The sequence below is a fragment of the Enoplosus armatus genome, chromosome 8 (genome assembly GCF_043641665.1).
Source record: "Enoplosus armatus isolate fEnoArm2 chromosome 8, fEnoArm2.hap1, whole genome shotgun sequence".
Taxonomy (NCBI): domain Eukaryota; kingdom Metazoa; phylum Chordata; class Actinopteri; order Centrarchiformes; family Enoplosidae; genus Enoplosus; species Enoplosus armatus.
The window spans coordinates 15980536-16008263 of NC_092187.1; the positions used below are offsets into that span (position 1 = coordinate 15980536).

At 40.9% G+C, this 27728-nt stretch overlaps 1 protein-coding gene across 1 annotated transcript in view; it reads right to left on the reverse strand.

Moving 5' to 3' along the window:
- Positions 1-6115: 6115 nt before the first annotated feature.
- slc2a4rg (SLC2A4 regulator) overlaps positions 6116-27728 on the reverse strand; it is a 33168-nt gene continuing 11555 nt past the window's right edge. Inside the window, exons 3-8 of the mRNA XM_070910595.1 lie at positions 18111-18211; positions 16216-16454; positions 13599-13699; positions 11148-11421; positions 7637-7764; positions 6116-6472 (exon numbers count right to left, since the gene is read on the reverse strand). Coding sequence (XP_070766696.1) covers positions 6361-6472; positions 7637-7764; positions 11148-11421; positions 13599-13699; positions 16216-16454; positions 18111-18211 — 955 coding nt within the window. The 3' untranslated portion in view covers positions 6116-6360. The remainder of the gene's footprint in view (positions 6473-7636; positions 7765-11147; positions 11422-13598; positions 13700-16215; positions 16455-18110; positions 18212-27728) is intronic.

Below are 27728 nucleotides of genomic sequence, written 5' to 3' on the forward strand. Positions count from 1 at the left end.
AGCTTGATTCACACGTGCAAATCATGAAGCCATAGATATGGGTATATCTATATTATACTATATTTCAAATTTGGCGCTTTTTACTTTAGATTTTGTTCTTCTACTAAGAGTGATGTGTGTATACCTTCATATATATGAATTTATATTACTATTATATATTATTTATTTTCTCTCTCAAGTTTCAGAGGGTCTTTAATTTGTAAAAGGTCGCACTTGAAGCTTGAGGTTTGTTTATTTTCATTGGGAATATTGTTCAATATGATACTGACTTTATATTGATGATTATCATAAACCTGTGTTTGTAACAAAATGTGTTAAATAATCAAAAAAACCTGTCCTGTTTTTACACCTGTTTTGTTTTGGGCAGATTTAAGTGCTCTTGTGCAGATATTTTTCGGTTGATAGTACTGATCACAAAACATTTTTACAGCCAACCATGAGCCTCCTGTTTTGATGTTGGGGCTGGCCCGGCGGCCGTCCAAGCCTCTTTCTAACTTCATGTTTAGTGGAAGAATTAGCTTGACTATTATTTGCAAAAACCAATCAGTCTCAATAAATTTTGAAATTGCTGCTGTAAAGAAGTGACCCATGTGTGCTGTGCCTTTTGTTTTCTTACGCCTGCTGGAGGGCTGATGGGACTGGTGTTGTCATAACCACCTGCTGTCCACAAGGGGGCAGAACAGACAAGTCAAAAACACAAGACACAAAGGAATGAATTCTGTGTATTGATCTTACATTGGTACATTTCCATCTCTGGAAGATTTCTGATTACAAACATATCATGGAGTCATTTATCCACAAGATAAACAAAGAATCTGACGACAGACTTCTTCCATTCAGATTTATTTTCTTTCCATCACATTACATCACATAGATCACATTATCAGCATCATACATGGTCATCCATCTTTTCAAGCACTAGTCATAGGCTTGACATTCACACAAATACTCCTTGAGTGCACCACTCCTCAGAAAGTGCTTCCTCCATGTGCGTGGGACTGCTGATGAAGACCAGAGGCCGAGCCCACACACAGGAGAAATCTTGCCCTCCAGTGAAGACCCAAGGCTGACGTCACGTTTTCCCTCAAAACGCTTTTAGCTGTGTGTGTGTGTGTGTGTGTGTGTCAGGCTGCAATGAGCATTTTTATATTTAGAGGAAAACAAACGTACATCAGCCTTGGGTTATCAGTTACTGAAAGGAGAAATCTAACACATAAAACCCTTCAGTGTTGTATCTCCGAACAAAAAAAGAAGAGGAAAGAAAATGAGCGATGCTAGACATGCAAAACAACCTCAAACTCAACCAGACAATCAATCAACCAATCAATCAATGAGAAAACAAAAAAAAAGAAAGCAAAGTTTTCACACCAGCCAGTGTAAGGCTCAGTAAAAACAAAACAGGAGAAAAAAATGGTCATCAAATGAGAGATCAGAGGGTAAGAGCCTGGACAAACAAAAAGAGCAGAAGAAGCAGAGAATTGAGTGGAGCTGCCATTGCAATGCATTACATTACATTTGATTTGGAAGGAGATCTATTGGCTTTGCTGCTGCTGGTTTACACATAAATGAAAACTGACATTCAAGAAAGCAGCACATACATTTTGACGTGTGGGGAAAAAAAAAGAAAAAAAGAAGGCTTTTCTGATGCACATTTCAAGGGTTTAGTTTAGCTTAATATACTGGGTAAAGGCTTGGGTGGGACCACAGTAAAGCTGGATAGTACAAGAACAGCAAATGAAAAAGGACGAGGTGATCAGAGAAGAATCACTGTAGTGAAAAGCAAAAGGGGGAAGGATATGTCTATTAGGAAACAAGTGGAAGACACTAAAAGCATGCTGTCTGTTGGAATGTGCAGGGCAGGATAAAGATTCCCACAAGGTTAAAATTTTCATTGTGACCAAAGGTGGTCGAAGGTTATCCTGCCTAACAACAACTTAACGTCACAACCACAAACAACATCCACGACAAAAATAACCACACATAATCAGAAGAAAATTTGATTTGGCAGGGAGAAAGACAAAAGACAAATAGCAACAGTGTGAGCGCGTAGCCCAGGTGTCACCAAAAGCTCAAGTTAGTTCTTGTTCCATTATAAAGCGACTCATTGCACAAAGAAAGATAGTAAAGCAATACTGCATGGTTGTGTTATCTGATATGACATAGCAGTGTGGCGACAGCTGTCTGTGGGTGTTAAAAGATTTGGGATACCAAAATCAGGACGCACTACAGGTTCACTACAGGCAGAACAAACTAGCCAGCAAATATAACAACAACAACAACAACAAAAAAAAAAGACTTTTGTTTTTGTAGGTTTTACATTCAACATGTTTTGTTTTTCTCCCCTTTGCCTCTAAGCTACAATATACATTGAATCTTTACGTGTTATGTTCACTATAGCTTTTCAATCGACTTTTTAAAAGAAAAAAGAAAGAAAATATTCTGAGCAACTATACTGTAAAAAAAAGTTTACTTTTCATATAACAAGATACAACAACAAAGAAAACAACAATATATGAAAAAGCCTCACGGTTCTCTTTATGTTGCATATGTACAAGAAAGCCCTGAAACTGCAAATCCATCTATATCGTCACTGCGTGTCTTGCGTCTGCTTTCCCTGCACACCCATTAACAGTCAACTTCAATCTCCATCCCTCATTTTCTAGGTGACAGTTGAAATTGTTGATCAATAAAGTTCTTTCTGGCCATAACTACACGAGCCGAGCTCTTAATGATACGACTTGGGCCTTGATCGTCACAGGCCACTTTAGTGCAACTGGGTGGGGGGGGATGGAATAGTGGCCGGCAACCGCGGGAACCTGTTAGCGTAACACGTGCTAACAGTCCCATCCACTGCCAGCAAAAGCATCGGCCTCTGACTCTGCTGGTGGAATCTAAAAGTGCTTACACTGAGGAGATGGAGAGAGACCTGATGGGATGCATTTGACACTCCATCAACGACCAAAACAACAGAGACAACAGAATTAAGAGTGGTATCCAGCACTAATGACAGTATCTACACAGGTAAAGGAAGCACAAAGATGAACTTTATGGATAAAAAGTGTGCGAGTATTGAGGAAAAAACCCTCCAGGCAATAGAACACTGTAAAAGCATCTGTTATCAGGACGATAATGTGCAGCCACTGACTGAGACTGGTGTTTTCCCATAACTGAGACAAGGCAGGTGCTGCTTTCGGCCCTTGGCACTACTCCAAGAAAAGGCAAAGTGACGGACTACCTAAGTACCACACTGTACCTCCCAGTACCACACTTCTGAAACAGCCAGCACCACTATGTTTAGTACAAGAAATCTGACACAGAGAGCAAGACGTCACACTGTCAAGATCACTTGCTAACAATGGGGGACCCCAGAGGTACAGAACCCCTATCCCTGACACCCCATTTATTCCACCGGGCAGTGACGACACCCCTTCCCACCTACTCGAAAAAAAAAAGGAAGAAAATCCTTTCACTTCAAAATTTGTGTATATAAAATGTCCATGTATAAAAACATGTCTTTGCGCAGTGCAACGTAGTGCAATTTCATTAGGTCAGTATACCTTTTCCTTTTTATGTTCTTTTCATTGGCACTTTGTGAAGTTTCTGACCCGAAGAGGCCTGCAGAGACCGCTCTCACAAGCTGAGAGAGAGAGGGAGACCTCTAGCTTATCTGGGATGCCACTGGAATAAACAATTTACAGGCAGGATTTTTTTTAAAACAACAAAATGGTGTTTTAGAACATGGACTGAATATTATTAACTACTCTTATGGCTAACATGTGTGCTTAATATGTTTTTTCCCATTGACTTCAAGCCAACCAATTAACAGTCAAACATCTGCTTCCAGTCTTTCATCAAGAGGTGACAACTGGTCGCCTACAACGTGGTATCAGCCGCCAGCACGAGACCCTGTGGCGACAGGGGACAGCACAGGTGTTTCTATGGCGACAGAGGTCTGAAGTCGTACTGTACCTCAGTCAAGGAGTCTGCTCATATAGCATATAGAAAGGCACTGTGTTTGTGTGTGTGTTTGTCATACGTTGCTATGGTGATCAGGTCAGGTCAGTGTCAGGAGGGCTTAGTGAGCAGAGGACACACAGCAGAATCTACATTCAAAAAGCTGCTAATGAACAGCATAAGTGTGAATCTCTTCAAAAAATACACGTCTACTGACTCCGCCTCTGAGAGCAGATCAGAAAAATACCAGGGTTTTTTTTTAATGTGGAGTTTTTCCTTTTTTGAATCGAGAGTCTGAGGGTGTCACATGTTGTAGAGATTGTGAGGCCCTTTGAGGCAAATTTGTGATTTTGGGCTGTATACATAAATAACTTAACTTGACTATGATTTATGGGAAGCAGGTTATCATCTTGAAAAGATCAATATTGTCTTTTATCTAAAAATGTACTGAGTCGACTCAGAGAAAGTTAACGAATATGCGTTACTAATGAGGAGAAAGATAAAAAAGAAAAAACTCTTCTGGGGATCTCTGATGCAGGGATTACTTTGAAAAGTTCTTAACTATGACTACTCGTGTGTAGGTCTGTCTTTCTTCTGTCTTTGCATTTTTTTCTTTCCTTGTTGTATATCTTGGATAATTAAGAGAAATACAAAACAGGAAACAAAAATTAACTTTAAAATTAGAGGGGGCTATTTTCTTAGATTGGCCAATATTGCTGAAAATGTATGTTTGTTTGTTTTTTTAAATATAGATAAAAATGATACATCAACAAATTACAATTTCTAACTATCTAAAAACTTACCACTTATATTTCATCTAAAGCTTGGAATAGCAGGCCTACCATTTAGTATTACAGGCCCGTTCTATAAAAGAACAACTCCACTTTGGTAAAACATTTTTATCAATCAGTATACAGCCGACCACCTACGCCACTGCTCTGCCCTGACTTGATTTGATTCTCACTTTTCATTTTCAAATGTTAGACCCGAGTGAAAGATCATTCTAAAGGGTTAAACACATCTACTAAAAACATAGGAAAACGTCTTCCTGTGAAGTTAGGTCTGATAACTAGAAATGTTGCAATGCTGGTTAATGATAGTTATTCCAAATACAAAAGACTGGGTAACCTGTGCGTTTAAAACTGCAGGAAATTAATTAGACTGCCTGACTTATTATCAGGTAGTGAATGTCGGGTTACAATCTCTGTTTTACACACACAATTTACATCAGTCAGACAGTAAGTTAAAGTTTCAAAGGGCAGTTATCATTCATTGTGGTAAACAATCTTTAAGAACATCAGCTGTGAAAGTAAAAAAAGTCAGCCTGAACTCACCTTAATAACAATGACAACCAGAAAGCGAGAAAGACAATATTAAATGCTCTAATTCTGCTGATTGCACTGCTAGTTGCTTCAGCAAGTCATTGCTGAAAATAAACTCTATATAAGAAATCTCTCAGGCATGCGCTGTGGTTACAGTGATACTCTAAAAGACAACTTATTTCTTCAAGGTGCATATCTCTAGGGTACACGTAGACACGTAGAAGAAGAGAGGGACATATTTTTCATATATTGTGTACATCTCTCAAAAATATTTTGGAAAGTCAAAAAGACATTTTTGTACCACTTGGTGTGAGGGTTTTGTGCATCTTTGCAAAACTACACGAAGTATAGCTGGCTGTACTGAATTTGCTTAATGAACAGGTAGTAGATTTCGAAATATGTACTTACACAGTCGACATCCAGTAAGGCTGCAGAAGACAGTGATGCTAGATTCGGGGTTGAGATTCACCTAAACTGTTGAGTGTAAGTGAACTGGCTTTTTTGCCTTTGGTAGGTTTGAAGTCCCTTAAACAGTGACAACAAAGAACAGAGATGCTACAGAAGTCTTACCAAGCAAATCTGGTGTTAACCCTTGAACTTCCAAAAAGAGTCATGATCCACCCCTTAAACAGTAGATTACATGATGATCCTATAGTGAACAGAATACCAAAAAGCTTATCTGCAGTCTTTAAACATCGCCTTGAGTTGAGGCTGTGAAAAACGACAAGTGAAAACCAAAAAAATCAAATCAGAAGGTTCAGAATCCAATTTAAAGGTTTCTTTTTTTTCCTCATTCATCAACAGAGTGAAAATGTTTCAGTCTTAGAAAAAGTCTCCAAACCTGCATCAAGTTCTTTTTTTTCTTGCTGATTTTTTTTGTTTGTTTTTACCCACCAGTTTTATTTTCTCTTTGTATTTGGAAACGGAAAAGAGAGAAGGCAAACCCCCTGCTGGGCTGGAGGAAGCAGCTCTGAGAGCTCCGTCGTGAAGAAATCTCCCCCGTATCTCCTCAGTGGAAGAGTCCATCTAGCTGTCACTCCGAGTGAGGAAGAGCTCATCTCACGGACACGGGAAGGGGACTGGATTAGTCGGTGAATCTCTGACAGGCTTTTTTCCAGCGACAGGCTGTGCACCACATGTCTCTCTTCTCCATGCCGTACACCTTTCGGCACTTCTTCGCCTCCCCACGGGGTTTCCTTGGTAACAGCAGATGTGACAGCATAAGGACATGCACACAGACATCCAGACGCCCACACGGGCATAAAAACACACATATATGTGCAATGCACTCGAAGGCACATAAATGTGTACAGGCGCATGTAGGGGAAGGGTCAGGTGCACACACACATAAAAACACACACAAGAACAAGTCAATATAAACGTTACAAACAGGGAAGCCATCTTTGAAGAGGTCGATGATTTGATGCAACTGCAATTGCTATTTTTTATGTGATCTGATATCTGATGCGATTCAGCACCACAAAGAGCAACTCAGGGTTTTGGCTGTGCATAGTTCAGCGCACGGTTTTCTCATGCTAATTAACATTAGCATGATGACATGAAGTGTCCCTGTGTCCTTGTTTTACATTCATACTGTGGGATTAACTGCTGTTGAGTACATTTATTTCTGCAGTAAAAATATATAAGCCACTTAACGTGTTAAATGTGACAAAATCCTAAGGAGGAATTAAAACCTGCACAGAGCTACAATCACAGCATTTGATGGCATCTAACTAGTGTGAATGCATGACCATTTTAGGGCTGCAACTAATGGTTATTTTCTTTATCGATTAGAGAATAAAAAATGCACCTTACAATTTCCCAAGGCTCAAAGTAGCATTTAGAAATTCATTCTTTTGTCCAACCAATAGTCCAGAATGCAGATAAAGATATTCCTTTTACTATCATTGAGAAACAAAAGAGTAGCAAATCTTTTGAGAAGCTGGAACCAGTAAATGTTTGGCATTTTAGTTTGAAAAATTACTCAAATGATTAATTGATTATCAAAATAGTTTTCATTTTCTGTCAATTGATTAATCAATCAAGCAATTGTTTTAACCCCAGACCGCTTACAATTCATTGCAGTAAATACTTCTAATCTGCATGGACTCCACTAAAACTACAACCATAGTCCCAACGGGAAAGCAGCTCATTTCAAGCTACTGTGATACAGAGGACAAAAGAACAGAGAAGAATAAAGAAAGAAAGATAAAGGAAGATAAAATGTTTCTTAAACCCAGTCCCATACTTGTGAATCACTAGAGATAATTCGAGCAAAACTAGCCCCACTTTCTTGATTAAACCAGATTAATTTAACACACCTAACACAATCAGGCGGACACATGCACGCTGATGCATACCTGGTTCCTGGTGTTGATTTAGGGGCCGGGGTTATTAAAGCATGGTTCTTGCTAACTGTGGTGTGTGTGCTGGCTGCTGGCTGCCGCTTTTCACCGATGCTAACTGTCCGGACATGAGTCACAGGCCCCTGCAAAAGTGGAAAGACATCATTAGTGCATTGCTCAATATTATACTGATACAACTCAATACTATACTCTACATGACAATGACAGATATACAGAAAGGCACAACCTTAATTCTGTCCCTGTAAAAATGTTATATTGCTAGTACAACTTATACAAATTTAACTAACTATTATAAGCATCTGTACCAGTCTGGATTTATCAATAAATGAATATGAGTGATTCTTAAGAGTAACTGTTGTCCACAGCTGATTTATACTGCATAAAAAGCTTCTCCTTCAGTTCATTAAATCCCTGTAGCCATCTGAAGGCAGCAGGACACATATGCTGACTAATCGGCAGCCTCTGATTTAAGAAGTGCAGAGCCAGAGCGCAGTGCCATTACGCATGGCGTCCACTGTGTTTAGCTCGAATTAATTACATGCAAATGACACCAGGCTGCTACAAAATAACCCCGCACACCTCCGCACGCATCAGACTGGTCAGTTATAACTTGGTATTCTGCCCACTTATGCGAGAGACATCAGAATACCAGAGCTTACTGAGCCTCTTTTCCAAATAAAAATAAAAATGATGCATTATGAAGCAAACAATGCTGTGTCACATTTTAAGATATGTCGCAAACATTAACAATGTGAAGCACAGTATAATTAATTATATTAATTAATTAATTGTTAAAAACCTGCACCATCTGCAGATTTGTGGTCCTGTTTGACAACAACATGATTTCCTGGAGAAGCTGATTCTTCATTTGTTGAGCACAGCTGTTTCAGAGCGATGAGACCGGTGATGTGATTGGCCCCAAGGGTTTAACAGCACCGAGACAGCCTCAGTAACAGTTGTGAACGAGTTAAGGATCAGTGTTGTTTGTCTAGTTTTTCTCGGTCTCAGTGCAGCTTTAAATACTGTTTAACATTTTATTCTTTTAGACAGACTTTGGAAGTAAGTCACTGTTGTCATTCCTAAGGTACCTTACTGGCAGCAAATTCTGTGTTGCTTTTGATTAACAAGAGCCACAATAACACCTTGAGGAGCACAGCTAAACTGTGCGACTTCTATAAGCTTCCTACGTCATCAGGAGACAGGTACATGTTATCACAATTACATGGATGACATCCAACTTTGCATTGCTGTAGCTCCTGATGACACAAGCTGCATTAGCTCTGCATAAATGTGTTTCAGATGTTGGCACACATTTAGCTTAAAGTTTTCTGCAATACAACCATGACAAAACAGAGAAACTAGTTTCTGGATAAAATACCTGCTGTAGGTGTCATCCTGGGCCATAATCTCCATTTCTATGCCTATATAAGGCTGTTCTTCTACACTTAAAAACTAGAGAGCGAGAGTTGGTGAGAGATCAATTGTGCGGAATGGCTGACATCATTAGCTGGCTGCACTATCTTGATGCAATACTCTCTTGTCTGCCAAAAAATAGCCACAGTTCAAAATCAATTCATGTAAAATTCATCTGTACATGTTTTATCTACAACCGGGAGAGCTCACATTACATAATTTTGTGTCCCCGCAGTGGTTGCCTGTCAGTTTTATTATTGATTTTAAGATCCTTTTATTGGTTTGTAAATCTTGAAAGAGTTCTGCGCCTGAGGACCTCTGATGTGCTTTTAAGATACAATATGTGCCCCCTAGATCCCTCAGGTCCTCTGGCTGTCTACTGGCTGTGCCATGAGCCCAGACTCTGATTCACAGTAATGCTGCCTTCAGCCGTTATGGCCCCAGCCTTTGTAACAACCTACTAGAGGCCCTGAGGATGTTACAGAGTATACTTTAAATGTTTTCCCTGTATTGTTGCTATAGTTTGATTGCTTTTAATCCTGATCTTTTACTTTTTTTTAGTACCATTTCATTGCATAAATCTTAAATGAAACACATACAATATGATGTTGGCAACATATTTAATGTTGCACCTGCATGCACATTTGTTTTTTTTTGTGTTCTTCTCTTGATTATATGTTAAGCACTTTGAATAGCATTTTGCATGAATTGTGCTATATAAAGAAAGACTGATGCCTCTGTATATAAAAAGATGAGCGTTAAGAAGCAGGGAGAGTGAAAAAAACAGAGTGACAAAAAGCTACAAAAAAATGGCAACAAGCAGAAACAGCAGGGGAGAAGTTAAGATTAAGATAAAAAGGCGTGAGACAAAGTCTCACTCACCGGGACGCCTTTGAAAATGACAGGAGGGGACTGCCACGACACACTGATGCCATTCCCAGTCCCAATTCCAGGCCCGGTGCCATTACTATTGCCTAACCCAGCCAGCTCAGGACCCACTGGGATACTCACTGGAGCAGTGGCCTGGAACATGGACAACCACCCCGCCATAGCCGGGAGAGGACACGACAGAAAGGAGGAGGGACAGGAAGAGTGCAGAAAGCGAAAGAGGGGATGAGAATACAGAAAGAAAAAATCATATAAGGAGTTGGGAAGGCATTTTTCCACCTCTACATCTCAAATGTGCCTTCATACCCACTCTGATCAAGAACACAAGTGCCTACCACAAAAATGTGGGATTTTACACAAGCAGAAAATGTAAGAGTTTTACGATTATAGTTAAACAATACAGGAAGGACAGCATAACGAATAGCAGAGAGAACATGAAGTTAGCAGTACTGAATAGAAGCGTGTGAGTACAGCGCAATACAGAGAAAATGAAACGAGAAGTAGTCATTGTAGTTTCACTGCGTAAGCACACTAAGTCTATTTTTGTGTGCATTTCGTGTTGTCATGGCAACTGAATGTTCAATACTACCTCAAACCACTGCGAAGGACTGAATTCAATATTGAATATTTTAAAGATTTCTACTTAAAACGAATGTGTTCTTCCAGCTGAAAACATTTCATTTTACCTCCAAGGGCATATAAGTGAGGAGTGCACATGAATTTGTACAGTTAGAGAAAGGAAAAGAAGAAGAGGAAGGACAAGGAGACGAAGAGGGAGGAGGCATGGGCACCCAAACTTCAAAAGCAGTTCAAATAAAGCCTGCAAGCGGGAATGTAAGCATAATTAAATCTCATGACTAAAATCTTTCTGACTAAAAAAGTATTCTGACTTTATTCTTAATGTGAACTTGAACCTAATGTTAATATTTGCGAAAAGGTTTTTCTTCTTTTTCTTCCTGATGTACTATACTCTCACACTTGTGTAGGAGTTAAGTAACTCACACAGACCCCAGAGCTTTTTCTCCACACCAATCTTAAAAACTGCCTCTGCAGATTCCATATGATAGAGATCTGAAACTTTGTGGCTTCCAAACTTCCGACTGCTTAACGTTTTGTCTTGTTTTCAGTGGCATTGCAGCAGCATCAATTTTCAGATATTAAATTTAGTAATGTGTGTGTATTCAAAGTCTGTCTTGTGAATTACCTGGTAGGCGTGGTCAGTGCGGATGTGGCAGAGCGTGGAGGGAGCTGACTGACTGAGCAGTGTCGGGACGTGGCTGTGCGAACCGTTCATGTTGATGTGTTCGGAGTGAGGGACATCGGCGAGTGGTGGAGGGAAGACGGGCGGAGCACCGGCTGTGGTGGGCGAGGTGGGTGTGAGGCTGGACAAGCCCTCTGTTAGGCTGTCCATGTTGACCTCGATCTCTGAGTAGTAAAAGTCCTCCTCTCCATCACTGTAGTCTGAGTCGCTGTTTCGCCTGCAGGAGAGGAACAGCAACTACTTAGAAACACTTCTCGATCTCCCTAAATTAAGGTTATTTTACCTCCATTTTTTATTTCAGTTTCAGCTTTGAAGTGATAATAAACACTGGACTTCTTTAACTTTGGGTCAAGCAGCTTTTGAAGACACCTGATTCGAACTTTAATGCTATAATGTAGCCCCTCTCTTCTTGTACTGCTAACTGCTCTGACTACAGCAGCTTTATTGTTGCACAGCATTACACTCTATTGGCCATGCACGCTATTAATGCTTGGTATTATAAACTCTTTCTCTTTTGAGCATCTCTCTTTTCAATATCTTTGATCACATCTTTATGTAGGTAGTACAGGTATATTCTGAAAGTAATTCAGTTTTTTCCTTTCATTTTAAATTCATAAACACAGATGCCAGAAAATGCTATACATTTGAAATTATTCCAATCACACAAACCAATAATTGTGGTGGCGCGGGTCCATGATCTCAAATGGACATTCCTCTGAGGAGCATTAGCCTAAAGACTGTTGCCGTGTGCAAGCGGCTGGTTGAGTAGGCCTATGATATACTGCCATTGCCATCTAACACATTACTTTCGTGCAGTTAAACGCTCACATTTCTCTGGAAATCAGGCAGAAAACATTTTCGTGTACTAAAACAAATAAATAAAATAAATAAAAGGTGAATAATGTTTATTTCCATTTTGTATCCATTTGTGGAAGGTTTTAATGTTAGTTCAGTATTCAGTATCGTTTTGGAAAATGGTTTTGGATTTGTTTTTATTTTAGTTAGAGAACTGGAATATTTTCCCCCCATTAACATTAACAACTTTGCCCAGAGTAAACAATAAAGCCTCTATTTTACCATTTTACCAAACATACATCAACTATTCATATATTTATGACATATGATAAGTTGTAAATATACAAACAATAGTGAACAGACTCAAAGACTCAAAACATTAAGGTACGTTTTTAAATATTGATCGTAGTGGTCACAAAAGATGCTCATGTGTTTCCCTATGATGTTCCATTTTGCCACTGACAACCATAAACATAAGCACAGCTGTCAGATATATGACCTAAAAAATGTGCAGGAAGTGGTTACTCTTCCCAGCAGCAGGGGGCAGTAAAAGCCAGTGTGCTGCAGACTGAAGTCCTCAAACAGACGGACAGTTGATGAAATGACAATAACTGTGAGGATAGTTTTTGAAGCATCCTTGAATTATAAAATCATCATAATTGCAATTCCTTTAAAATCTTACCATCTATGCAAACTCAAAGTTATTACTACTTTGTATTTCACTGGGTGACAAATGTATTCTTATTTTTTTAATATATATTTTATATATCAATGTACCTGCTGCATTAATAAAATGCAGTGGATGTAAACTATATTGCTGTATTGTTAAAAACCTCACCCATTTTTGATAAATTGGACCACATTTATATCACATTCAGTCTTCTTGCATTGTGATACAAAAGTATATTTGTTGCTGATATGGATTAAGAAATGTTAATAGTTCCATTCTTCTTTAACAGACAATATACCTATAAGCACAAGATATATGTATGAAGAAGCGGTAATAATAAGCTCAGCTGGTCAGATGTAAAGGCAGGCAGATGGACAGCATCCAAGCTGTGTGCCACTTTTCTTCTTGTCTTAATTTATTTAAATGACAAAGTTTAACACTACTACCACGAAGGTGTAGCAACAGGATTACTAAAGTGACGCCTACACAGTGAAGGTCTTTATTAAAGTGAAAAACAAAGCCTGCAGTTCTATAAAGTAAATACACATCATCAGTATCAATGCCCACATTTACAGAATTGAGTCTGAATAAAGATTGAATACAAATAAAAACAAACTTTTAAACCCTGTCTGTGTCACAATGGAGATCATCTATGTAACTCATAGAGATCATGCCTGGTGGTGGTGCATGTGTGTGTGTAGTAGTTCAGTTAAGACAAAAACTGTTGCTAAGTGCGTAATACACACAACTAATCAGCAAGAGAGACGACTTTAAGGAGAAAGGACTATGGGAGTGAACCTAAAATATTCTGATTTCAATATCAGTTTTTTAAACAAGTTACTGCACATCTATAAGAGACGGCTGAAACCCAGGAGACAATAACTGAGCACTGTGTGTGTTCGGTATTCCTGATCTGACTAGCAACTCACCCCAGGTGGACAGTGCGGACGTGTCGCTGGATCCCTGAGGAGGTGCTGAGGACCTTTTCACAGTTCTTCCACAAGCACTTGAACATCACCTTCATGGAGTTCTAAAACAAACGTTCACCACAAAAGCAACATGAGTCAGAAGACAACTGATTTGGACGAACCTTCAAGTGTCACTATAAACACAACATTGTGTTGTGAGTGTGAGTTGTGAATAGTTTTCTCATCACTGGACAACAACAATGTAGAAGTCATTAACATATATTTTATATTATATGCAGAACACTGATGAGTATTTCATAGGAAATAGAGGTTTATGTTGCATGTATTGTCATGTTCCTCTGTGTGGATCTAATTGGCAGCCTCAATAGAAAAGCCTTCGTGGGGGATTGAGTGCCACTCTACAAGGGGCCAAACACTACACCTCATTAGAGAGCTATTAGAGCACCAAGCCTATAAAAATAGAAACCTGATATGTGACAAGTTCAGACACATACAGAGTAAAAGAGAAAGAGAGAGACAGAAAAAGACAGGGACACTGAGGGGACAATGAAACAGTACTTTCATGTTCACTGACAGATTGATGAGCAAAATAAATGTTCTATTCTATTCTGATCTCTTCCTGCTGTCTGTGGATGTTGTGGGGTGAGGCAAAGATCTGTCTTACCGGAAATAGTTTGGTGTTAAGGTGCAGAGCCTGGGGGAGCCCCTAATGTTTAACACAACATACAAGGCCCCGCGCACACCTGTGAAAACCACGCTGACCTCTTTTTAACCTCTGATCATCAAAAGCATTTGTAAACGCTTTTCATATCTGATCCTCCTCAAATCTGATTTATAAATTAAACCCAGGATAACTTTCGCTGATTATGAACAAGCTGTGAGGAGATGGATAGATGGAGTGGGTGTTTTTATTTCCAATTCATTTTCTCTTTTGCATATCTGGGGCTGGCAGCTGTACCATGTGCAGGCAGGGACCTGCATCACTGCTGGTGACAGAGGGTGTGTACTCTCATTACCTTTCAACAGCCTCTGGCGAAATAAGGGCAAGAAAAGAAGGGAGGGAGGGAGGGAGGGAGCAGGAAAGACAGAAAGAGGGAAACTGAGCGAGAAAAGTGAGAGTAGAACAGATTTTTATCAATGGTTATGTTAACTCTCTCCTACACCACTAAGCCTCTGAACTATTTCTCATTGACTGTCCCTCCCCTTTCAGTCTATTCAACAGCAACATGTCATTAAACTGCTTAAGTGGTGCCGGCTATAAGCATGTTCCTTACCATGCTGTTTAAAACAACTCTCCTAATAAAAAATGACACAGCAAAGCTAGTTTTAAATCCCACAAACAATCACAAATCACTTAATTCCCTAGCGTTTTTCTTACATCTTAACACTGTTACAGTAAGACTGGTGATTGCCATGTTTAATAATCCTCTTAACCCACTGCCTGCACAAAATCAAACAGCCTACAATTCGAGGGGCAGCTGCTCATTGAAGGTTTAGACCTCTGGGGCTGGCGTCAGCTATATTGCAACACAAAGCCAACCGGGAGGTTAGCATACGTTTTAGCCCTCTTCCACACAACTTGTGTGTTTATCTTCCTTCCAGCGACATCCTACTTCATTTCCTGCATGCTCATCTATGGTATGGCATGGGTCTCTGGCAGCATCGTCTTTGTGGTTTCATACATTCGCCAGCTCAATAATCTTCACTGCTGCCCCACTCCAGGGAGGTTGAATTGCAAACTCCCACATGCTGAACAGTATATGAGCTCTCCTCTGTCACTGTATGGCTAGAGGAAATATTGTGATTCATTTCTCCTCTCGTTGCTACCTTCGTCAAGCGTCAATTCTCCTCTCCTCCTCTACACCCTTTGAGTATGACTGTCCTCATTTTTATGCATCCCTTAAACCTTTTGTTACTTCCTGCTGTTCATCCCTCCCCTGTCCTTCCTTCTTACTAAACCTTCCCACATCTCCCCATGAAAAGACTAAAAAGGGGCTGGAAAGCTACTTGACAGTGAAAACACTTTGATGTTCTGGATTGTTTCTATAGTAAAAAAATGAGAGGGAGAGAAGTGAAAGAGAGAACATAATCCATCATCCACACAAGCAGAAAGCGACAGGCCTTATGTCAGAGGCTTTTAAACTGCATGGTGCTTACATTTTCTGAATGTTTCCAGTGGATTTACCAAGGTCTCTCCCTGTTACTACTTGATAGAACTAACAAAAGCACATCAGAATTGTTGCTCTAAAATGGTGGCACTGATATATTGCTCAGCGTGCGCTAATTTTTGGTTTTAGCTAAAAGTGGAGTGGACAGCATCTGGGGCTGCTGTGATGACCACAAAACACAGCTGTGTCAAGCAACTAGCGGAGTCAAGAAACTGTACTGACTGTGTTAAACATATTCTGAGCAGATCTCTGCTCCATTAGCTTCCCAAGGAATGTCACAAGCATAAAATGTGACAAACACATATATTCTCCAATATATGAAAATAAGTCAATTAAAAATACAACTGACCCTATTTGCATTACAAAATTTGCCATGATGGGATATGACATTAAACACATGAACTCCTTTATTCTACTTCTTGCGGCAGGACATGAACATCCATCTTTACCTTTCGCTTCCGAGGTATGGGGTCCTCAAACAGGAAGTGCGTGCTCTCTGTGACATCCTCATTGACATCATCACCCTGGGACGAGAGCAGGAAGTTCTTGTTGGTATCGTTGGAAAGAGGTGGGGACGGTGTGGAGGGCACTGATAGGTCGCTGGCATCCCAGCTCCAGTTGCCACTGGTGGAACTGCTGTAGCTAGCTGACAGCACCTCTTTCCAAGCCCTGCTGGCCGGCTCTGGGACTGCAGTTTAAAGAACACACGGGTACATTTCAGATTAATGGTAAAACATGGCTAAAAGGAAGATGTTTCATATTTGAACACAAGCAAAGACGGACGAATATGAACATGAGTGCGCACTACTTTAAAGGCCGGAAATAAAAACCATATTGGCAACATAATGTTGGGACAGTATGCATAACAATCCTGACCCAAATCCTAACCCTGTAATGGAAATGAAAATGTAAAATCTCTCAAAAGCCCTAAATCATGACATTCATGTTTGATGCATAAGTTCTAATATCTTTAATATCTTATATATAGTACTTTACTATCTATAATATTTTACCATCCTAACATTTATCATTTAGCTACACTGAGCTCTGCCCATTAAGCCCAACACAGCTTTAATTTCCTGGACAGGATACTATATTATTTCTTGACCCACAAACCCTTTCTATACACTTTGGCCTTTTGACCAGTCCAATAATACTTAATCTGTAAGACTTGATAATCGCACCAGCTTGATCTGACTTTCACTGTGGAAAAACATAGTAAAATCCTAACAAACAAAACCTAAACCCCAGAACGGAGAAGAACTTAATATCATGCACGTTGAGGATTAACTTACCAACCAATAACTATTTCCTATAGAAATGTAAGGAGCTGAATCCCAGTTCATCTGAATATGTAGCATGGATCAATTTGTGTGTGAGGATTACTGTACTATTTCACAGAATTACTGAGGCCCTGGGGTGGACCATGTGTCACCCCCATACGAGAGAAGCAAACATAGCATGGTCAGTCCTATTTCAACTCCTAAAAGATACAACATGGGGAAGTACTATCACAAATTTTTAATGTCAAGCTACATAAATCGCACAAAAAACATTTTAAGGGTTAAGCTAGCATTTTAAGGATTGTCGGGAGGTGTGGAGGGAGTGGTGTTGGGACATAGTACACATAATGGAGCAATGTGAGCAAACTCCTAACTTGAACGCATGCACAGACATTTTCATGAGGCTAAGTTAAAGATATCAACCAACATCCCCTCTCTGCAACACTTGTTTCAAATACTTAGCTCCTCCTAAAGCCACAGCATCCTCTGACAAGAACTAACAACTGCTGAATTCTACAATAAAATTGATTGCTATAGATTTATTTCTACTTTGCCCAATTGGTACTACAGTGTCAAACGGGGTGATATGGGATATGAACTGCTACAGTACTAAGAGCAAAAACAGTAGCCTTGGTTTAATGCTGAGGTAAAAAAAAAAAAAGCCAACAGGACTTTGACTGTCTGGCATGGTTGGCATGGTGATGGCGCATTACTAGTAACAGCAAAAGGAGTTGTGGTGATATGGTCAAGGCTGTTGGCAGTTAAGTGGGCTTGGGTAAGCATGCATGTACACAAAGATAAGGGAACAGTGCTAATAATCCAGTAAGACTCCCTACCCTTAGATGAATACAGGTTAACACATAAATCAGTCTGTGTCAGGGTAACTAATATCAAATTATTTTTTTTATCTTCCCACTGTCCACCGCTTCACCTGATTGAGAGTGAACAATCCTCAGCATTATCTAAAGTGAGTGACCTCAATGTTTAATACAGTGGACAAGTCAGTATTTGATGGAGCAGTTTCCACTGCAGGTAGAATGCAGCTAATGCAGTGATGTTACCTGTGGGTGCAGTGGAAGGATTGAGCACCAAGGGGGATGTGGACAGCGAGGTCAGGACAGTGGCAGCCATCACCTCCTTATCAGCATGACCTGAGGGCTTCCTGCAAAACACGCAAATATAGATTGACCTCACAGGAAAAAGTCAGGTGCAGATTATCAGCGGTCTCCACTTCATTTGGAACAAATAAAACTTCCGCCATACTCACTGTAAAACATTTTGTTGTTTTGACTGAGTAATGGAAAATTATTTTAGAAGAAAAAACTTGGCCAGAGAAAACTAAACATCTCTGGAGCCCCCAAAAATATCAACAGTGATATTAGAAGAAATTTGGATGACGCAGTAAACAAATCCAACAAAAGTAGCCAGAGCACAGAGAGATACATGATTATATGTAGAGTAAAACTTACTGTTTGAGTGTGTGTTTAAGCATATGCATGTGTGTGTATATGAGGATGTAATGGAAGGCCTCTACAGTGAAAGGGGTTTTGTGGTTTGTCTCTGCACAGCTTGTGCAATATCGCTTAGTGAGAGCGGGTGAGAGATGTTTGTTCCTGCCTTCCTGCTCAGTACACCCCATGCTGAGCAGTCCACCCTCTGCTTAAACCGTATTTATACTGCCCACTTGAACTTGTAACGTACACTTACACACAGTACACATTTATAAACACACGCACAGTGAACCCAAGGAGTGTGCTTTGGCATCTGGCATTCTAATAAAAATGTGACCGAGCACAACAGTAATTTGTGTCATCCTGCAATGAAGCACAAACTTCTCCGCTTCACGCAGACGTATTCTCTTAATCTATTCGATTTTGCACTCTTCACCTCTCTGGTCCTTTTTGTTAGCTGTCCTTGAAAGCAAAATGCGGGGAAAATTATCTAATGCAGGTCCAAGAACTCACCCACACACACTTGTGCACACTTGCACACACATAAACAGATTCAAATTCTCATGTAAAATCCAGAAAAAAAGCGAGCTGTCAAAGCCAATACAACAGGGTGAACATATATCCAGTATTGTATGTATGTAACATGCAAATCCAAATGCTGTAAAATGTTAGTATATGAACATGCACAACACACAGATGTACAATACAGACACATACATACACAAAGAGAGACAGAGATACACATGGTCTGCAGCTTTAAGAGGTCCTTGTCCCGCCCCCAGACTTCTCCACTACACAACCAGAGTAAACTGGTTTGAGGCGTTCTCTCAGCCAAGCCCTAAGCCCTGGCAGAGATCCACTCTGAGTCTCACTGCACACACACATACTCAGCGCAAAAACTTCACTCTGGAGTCCACAAACACGTACAAAAGTACAGTGTGAATCCGAACGCTTGCATGCACCTGCGCACACACACACAAACACACACACAAGAAGTGACAAGACTTTAAAACATTTTATGGACACAGAAAAAGTTCAGAAAGTGTCTCAGCTCCCACGCTGATCAGAATGTGTTGGATGGGGAGCAAACAGATCGCAGAGGAATGTACCAGATATGAAGGAATCTCTCGGAGACAGTCTTGACATTCACACAAAACATGCTGGTTTTACTTCTCAACATCTCAAAACATGTATCTGTGTGTGTATGTGTGTGTGTGAACGTTTGTGTGCTCTGAATACAATGCGGGAAGTTTGCAAAACAGTTGTGTATAATTACAAAATACCAATATGGGAAAGAATCACAGTATGCAAAGAATAATATCCACACCACAACTAAAACAGAAGACATAGCCAGAGGAGAGGTGGGTAACACACATATTCACAACACACACATACACACGCATAGACACACACACAGTCTGGATGAGAGATAAAGAGATAACAAGATTAGCTGTGTCCTGTTTCAGTCATTAGCCTTGTTTTCAGCGCTAAACAGGGCCAACCAGGGACACGCTTTTGATTTATGGGCCTCTGTCTCTATCGTAATAACATTTCTGTGCTGTTTTTCTCAATTTGTTGCCAACATGGACAACGTGTTGTTAGCTTGACTCTGGAATTAAAGATATGGTGCTTTCAATCCTACACAATGTGAGTTTGGAGTCCCATTTGGCCTGCCTATGGTGTGGAAAAGTGGTATACTAATAGCATACCACTGAGTCATGCGTGTCTGCTTTTGGTGTGTGTGTGTGTGTGTGTGTGTGTGTGTATTAGTGACACAGATTACAAAAAACACAAACTGGAAGGACAACTAGCCTATTAGTTACTTCCAGAGCTAATTCAAACTTTGATATCCCTATCCCTCTCTCTCTCTCTCTCTCACACACACACACACACACACACACACACACACACACACACACACACACACACACACACACACACACACACACACACACACTCAGAGGAATACCAACACACACCAGACCTCATTAATACCCCCCCTCCCAAAACCCACTCTGATTTCCTGACATTGAGCTTTTCCCTTCCTCTGCTTCCCGGCAGAACCATGACACACACACAGTTTCATTACATCTGGTGCAAGTGTTTGTGTGTCTGTGTGTCCATGTGTTAAGCGATAAACAACACTAATGGCATGTGTTAGACCCCCTTTCTCTGAGGGCCAACTGCCGATTGACTCTTATTCATGCTGACAGTTGTGAAGCTAGTCTACTGTTGCTATCAGCCTGACTTTGGTATCAATGTTTACACAAAGTTAGAAACAGATGGCTGCCGCATTCTGCCATCACAAAACCAGCTCGCACAGATAACAGCTCCACCAATCCTGTTCGTCGCTTACTCTGATGAGTACATCAGCGCCTGCAGATACTCTACATGACATGGTCCGCTGCTCTCTCTATCACTTCTCGTCTGTGTGTGAAATAACTATGGAGCCATTAAACTTGGTGGGAGTGGAGGACAGGCTAAAGAGCTGCTATACAGACGCAACAGTAAATCTGTCTGCTTCTTATGAGAGGCAAGTTAAACTGGGGATGCCTTTATTTAGTGCCCAGAAAGAGTTGATTGGAGAGCAGAGATCGCTGTCAACAAAGTTGGGCTGTGTGTGTGTCTGTGGTATATGTATGTGTGTTTGGAGGGGAAGGGTGTTTTAAGGGTTTTTGGTTTTTGACTCCCCAAATCTGGGTGTTTACAAGAGCCTTTCAGTCCAACCACGGCGCATTTATAGCATGCAGTAAATTTCATGACGACATGATAAACAGAACACTTCTCCCCCACATATGGAGATGAACGTGTGTAGGCACATACACACACTATGTGGTAACAGGTATTTAATGTAATGTAGTAGCGACACCATTCATAGTCTGAGCTGTCAAATTTACGAGACCTGTCACTGACAAATGTGTGTTTTATGAGACAGGTACTATCCCTCAATGTCTTAACCCCATTTACTGTACTAGCATGTGTGTGTGTGTGTGTGTGTGTGTGTGTGTGTGTGTGCGTGTAGTACGTGCATTTGTGGATGCCTCTGGTTGGAGCATTTGGCACACGTACATGCAAGTACATGCACAAACAAAACCATACACTCACTCTCTCACACCCACGCACACAAACATGTGCACACGCACACACGCACACACACACACACACACACACACACACACACACACACACACACACACACACACACACACACACACACACACTCTCTTACCCTCCTTCCTCCCTCAACTTGTATTGGCCTTGGCTGGGCCAAGAACCATCCCCTCTGGCGGCAGCACAACACATGGACCAGCTAAAGTCAACAAGCCAGGCCCAGGCATATACAGAGAGAAGGGGAGAGAGAGGGGGAGAGAGAAGGGGGAGAGAGAAGGGGGAGAGAGAAGGGGGGGGACTACCGCTTTGAGCCAAGGCACAAGTAGCAACAACAAGCTTGGAGTGCAGAAAGGGGCAGAGTAATGTGTGTCCAAGCATGTGTGTATCTGTGTATTGTGTGCAATGAACGGACACGCTTTGTAGATCAGATCATCTCAGTAAGTTACAGTGAGTCGAGGCTCAGACTCAGAGTATTTTTGTGGGAGGATTTTCAAGATTAACTTTTTATTAGTTGGAAGCACTTGGAAGACAACTTCCAACACAGTAGATTTCCACACCAGGTCCTAAGAGGACACTTGGACTTTGATACTGCAAATGGTGATGCGATACAGCCGTGTTGCTGTTTGGCACCCCCCATCCCCCATCCCCATCCGGCACTATAGTGGGATCTCTGCTGTTGTTGGGGAGACGAATGGGCCTTCCCTCTATATTTAACCCAGCACCTCTACTCCAGTTACCAGCACAGTAGAAATCCCCAGGATATGCCTGGTTTGTAGTGCATATTGTACTCAGTAAAAGCCCACTTAAGGTCCAAGCCAACTGCCACAAAACATACACAACAACGTTGAAAACCAACAAGACCATGCACCTGAATAAAAACTTGACGTGTTCATTAGTGGTATATTGATCTTCCTATGGTATGTAGTATGGTTTTCATCTCTGTGTTTCTGCCTAACCTTATCTACACGACTTCCCACAACCCCCCTCTTACACACAGCTTGTGCTGTCTGTGAAGTAGCAAACTATGAACATTTTGCAGCAACCCTGCACGGGTACAGGGGGTGATTGTTTCATTCTCAAAAGACCAATATCACTTTAAGGCCTGGACAACACACTAGAGGTCTATCTTGTTTACAAGGAAAAAATACTTTGTGTCACACAGACTTCTTGGTTTTAGAAGGTCAAGAGAAAAGAGAGAGCGGAAGGGACTGGGCAGTATCAGTAGATTTCATTGTTTTGAGTTGGCTGACCACTTTCGTTTTAAATCAGGATGATTTAAAGCTAGTCAGTATGCTAGGTCTAGTTTTTCACTGGGGTTGCATACTGCCAACAATCCTCTCTCATCTCCCTCTCAGCTCCCATTGCTTTAAATAGCACTTATCCATCCAATGTGATCATGTGATAATCATGATCCCCAAAACAGGCATCAGTATTTTGTGCGTCTCTGTATGTACTGTATGCGTACGCATGTGTGCTTCTTCATATCCAAAGCAGCTGTGAGTGCCTCAGATTGGCATGGAGACTGGTGTATGACCTTGGCAGTATAAGAGTCGAAAAACACTATCACACCAACACATGTAAACAAAATCAACTTTCAAACAGCACTCTGTTTAGAGTCGAGAAAGGCTGCACATTCAAAAACACACTGACCGTGTTTTCATGTTGCTTGTTGTCTCAGTCTGTTCCTCTCTTTATCTCTCTCGAACACAAACAAATGCAAATGCACACAGCAGTAGAGATATGTACACCAAAAATAGGAGTAGTGTTTGAGATAGACTTTTCCTTAGGCAAAGCTGTTCATTTATTCATCTCTAAAACATATGTTCGCATCGCTCATCCTCACGCACTCAAAGGGAGAGAATGTGAGGGAGGCTGACACAGGCAGTGATGGGAACCACAAAACCACAAGAGCATTGTTAACCATACATTATTCTGTCACGTGTTCCGATATGCATCTCTCTCCTCTTTCCTTTCAGCCTGTTTAAGGCTCAAGCGATCCTGGTTGGCTCTAAGGGGAATTTGGACTCTGCACTGGTTATATAGATGAGCCAGTGTGTGCTATCCTAAAGCATAAGAAATCATAAATGAAGATGTAGATTAAGGCTTTTTAAAATGTGACTTATGGTTCCACACATATAAAGTAAAAAAAAACAAGGCAGGGAAGGGTATGATGTAGTCAAACTGGTATAACCTGTATAATGAGGTAACGTGGTGACAACTGAGGCTATCAGAACTGACCAGGCTGGTGGTGTTGATGATCGTCTGCCCGCTGTGCAGCCCCGACAGCTGCCCCATCCATACCCCCTATAAATAGAACACCCACTGCTCTCCATCCCTCCGTCCCTCATCATCCTGCCTCGACTCCACTGTATTACGTAATGTCCTTCGTCCCTCTCTCTCACTTCCTTGCTCGCTCTGCAGGCAGATGGCCGTGCTTGGCAGTAAACAGTGTATCCCCCGGCCCAACACAAGCCCATGCCCCTCATGTCTACAGCTGTGATCCCCTGACTCTGCAATGATCACTCACACTTTCTATTTTCTCTGTTTTGCATTTTCTGTGAGATCTTTGTACAATGCTGCACGTATTGTAAATACACAATGAATACAAATCTATTAACATAAACATGAGGGTTAGCATCTTCGTAATTCACCCATGATTGTGCAGTTGTTGCCCCTTACGTAAGTCCTGAGGCTCTGAACCCCCTGGAGAGGGAGAGGCTGTTAGGCAGGAGCCGTGTCGCTTTAATGTGGGCTGTGAATGTAATGGCTATTCAGTCTTAGGACAAAAAGCCCTCTCTGTCTGTCTCTTGATCCTCGAATGCAATCTGTAGCCTTAGGGCCAAGCACAAACAACGGATAGCTTTGTTCTGGCAAAATAATAGAGGATAGACACGGAGTAAAAAGCATGATTCCCTATGTGGTGTCTGACTCGCCACATCTGAACTATAAGTTATAAACTACACAGACAGGACCATACACAGATGTACATATTGCCCTTTAACACCAAACTTGCAAGTTAAACGTCTGTGGAAAAGGGTTGGTCCATGTGCAGCAACCTGTATGGACACCCCCTCTTAAGATCAGAGCCGTGGTTGCAACGCAAGTTCCCCAGAGAGAAAATGTTGAAACAGCACATGCAATTAAACTGGCTGACGACAGAGAGCGGATCATGACGCACTACCTGACATGCATGCCGTGCCCACATCTTGTGGAAAAAGATATTGTGGGTCATCACGTTTGCACTGTGAGCCTCACACAGGTCAGGCCAGTGCTGGCCAACACACTTGGGATGGGGAAACATGGCATGGTCGTTGGTGTCAATCAGATAATAGATAGAGGTGCAGTTATGATTAGCAATCTATAGATGGAGCATTCGCTGAGTAGATAATATTTTAATACACAACACCTTACTTTATTACCTCACCGTCACTTCAGGCTAGATAAGATTAACTTGTAGCTGTAGCAACTTCACAACGCTCACAACTTCAGTGTCAGTCCCCTCCAATAACAGTGTTCCTGCTAGGGGAATGCAGGGCTGTCTCTCCTGAGTAGTGCCCCCCCCCTTCTACTGCAAACAAGATTGGCCCTTCTGCCTGAAAACACTGCTTCCTTATCAAAACGCTTGTCGTTTTTCATTTGAGTCATGAGTTGATGTAGCAGGCCAGAGAAGTCAGCCGAGTGGTTGTTTTTTGCTTTTTTTTTACATTCTTCCTGAAAACAACTTTTATGCCTGTCCGACATCCGTCCAAATCATATTTTAATTTGTCTAAATAATCCAAACCACTCTGAGGTAGACTGTTTGGATTCTCCAGAATCACAAAGGCATGTCATCTCCTGAGCCCTACGAACAACTGAGTTTTGGATGTTGAGGGAAACCAGATCAAATCAAGTAAGAAAAGTTCTATCTGCGTCAACTAAGTCTGTTCGGGAGGAGAAGATGGGGACAAAGTCACAACACAAACTTTGTCTTTTCTTGCCTGTTTTAGGTTTGAATTTTATATCAGATAGGAACCAAAGTAAACAGAAAGAAACATGTCTTGAGACTTGGAACACATATTAAAATGGCGGAGAGCCCTGAACAGAGCGGTCAGTCCTCTTTCTGCAGCACTCATACTCTCAACTTATTTTGTTCCTCATTCTTCACTTCCCACTCCCTCTCTCGCCTGCTCTTGAGATTTACCCTTCTGCCATCACAAGCCAGAGCAGGCCTTTGCCTGGTTTCCTGTGTTTTGCAAAAGCAAACCAATGCTGTTCCAAAGCCACTCTCTTCTACTTACTCCCATGAAGCCAAATATCTGCAGGGCAGCATCAGACAGACAAAGACTCCAGCCAGTAAAATAAACTGATCAGTATCTTTTTCTAGAAAGAGAAAGTGAGGGAGCTGGAGCTCAGAGGAAGACAGTGGCTAAAACAGAAAAGAAGCAGTTAGTGGAAGAATAGCTGCAGACTTTGGGGGAGTGTGATGAGGTATGTGGATGAGCTGACTCTTCTCAGATTCCTCCCACCCAGACATGCAGTGCCAAAAGTAAACGTAAACATTCATAACGGCTAGCACTTGTGGTATTTGTAATCTAGTGAGAGAAAGAGAAGTAAGCACTCTTACATGCCTCTAGTGCATGTGATTCTGTCGTAAACTCTGCAGAAATAAATAGTGATGAAAACATTTGAAGAAAAACTGAACAAATCAAACAAATAGGCCTTCATTGGACCTTTCACATCCTCAAAACCTGCGTCCCAATTTTATCTACCTCTCCCTGTACACAGGAATGTGTAGCACAATCATAACAAAAAGGGTAAAGAAGGGTACAAGCATTTCAATTGTTTGGTTTTCAGCCATGACTGAGTAGGACTGCAAATAATCCAGCTTGCACTATTACTTTAACTTAAATATCTGATGCCCGAGCTGCATTATCACAAGCTATGAACAAAAACTGACATGTCCATCTAGCACCTCAGTGTGTCAAAGGTCTGACATACTTATCATGTACTCACAACATCTCCAATTTGAATCCAGTTTGCAACCTTTAGTTTATATCAGGCCATTTCAAGGATGCCATTTGAATCTTAACAGCTTACTAAAAAAATATATATATCATAAATAATATATATATATATATATATATATATTTTAATTCTACACTATAATATGTACTCTACAATATATCATGAAAACTAACTGACATGATAACTTGTATTATCACCTGTCATACAGTCAATGCAATTCACATAGCCTACACTGTGGTGAGGCCATATGTCCACTTTCTCTGCATTTCTTGGAAGCTGCACTTCTAACCAAACCAAGCCAGGTTGTTAAAGCGATGCACCCAACTCAAACAAAAAAAAAAAAGGAATTTGAAGCGGGCATTTAAAATGTGAGTGCACTGAACAGTGTGTGCCTGTTGGTCCAAAGCTTGAGAGTTTATTGTGCAGTAAGAGCAAATCATTAATGTAAGGAGGCATTTCAAAACAGCACACTCCAACTTTGACACAGCTTTTCCAGTGCATTGATGTCTGCCAAACTCAAGCTGGTTATTATTGCTTTTATTTGCATGCTGAACAGCAAGGATTTGAAAAAATATATATATTTTCTGTCTTTATGGGCCAAAAGTGCAATTTTTAGGACCATATTTATTACCATATATTCACATAAATATTGAAAGAATATGACAAATTGATAAAAAAAACAATTACTTGCTTACAAACATCACAACCATTTAAAGTATCAGAAAATATTAATAACATACACGTACTGTGTTGTATCTGTGTATTAAAAATGATATTCTTGTGTTGCACATTTTCGTGGTGGTGGTGAGAGAGCCTTTAATTTCATGATGTGACTGAAGCCCTAGTGTATCACCCCATCCTCTGCCCCCACAGGCCCCGTCAGACTGTACTAAATATTGACTGATATAGCAAAAAAGGAAAATGCTATAAACCACATCTTTAAAAATGTAAGTCTCCTGGCTGGTCTCCTGGCTCTGTGCCTACAGAAGCCATTGACCTCTCTCCAAATTATCAGCGTTTCAACATCCTACAGGAGGAGGCTGTGACACCATTGGGAATAAGGAAAAGAAAATGGCCCCTTTATCACCCTGCAATGCCAGCAATGGGATAGTT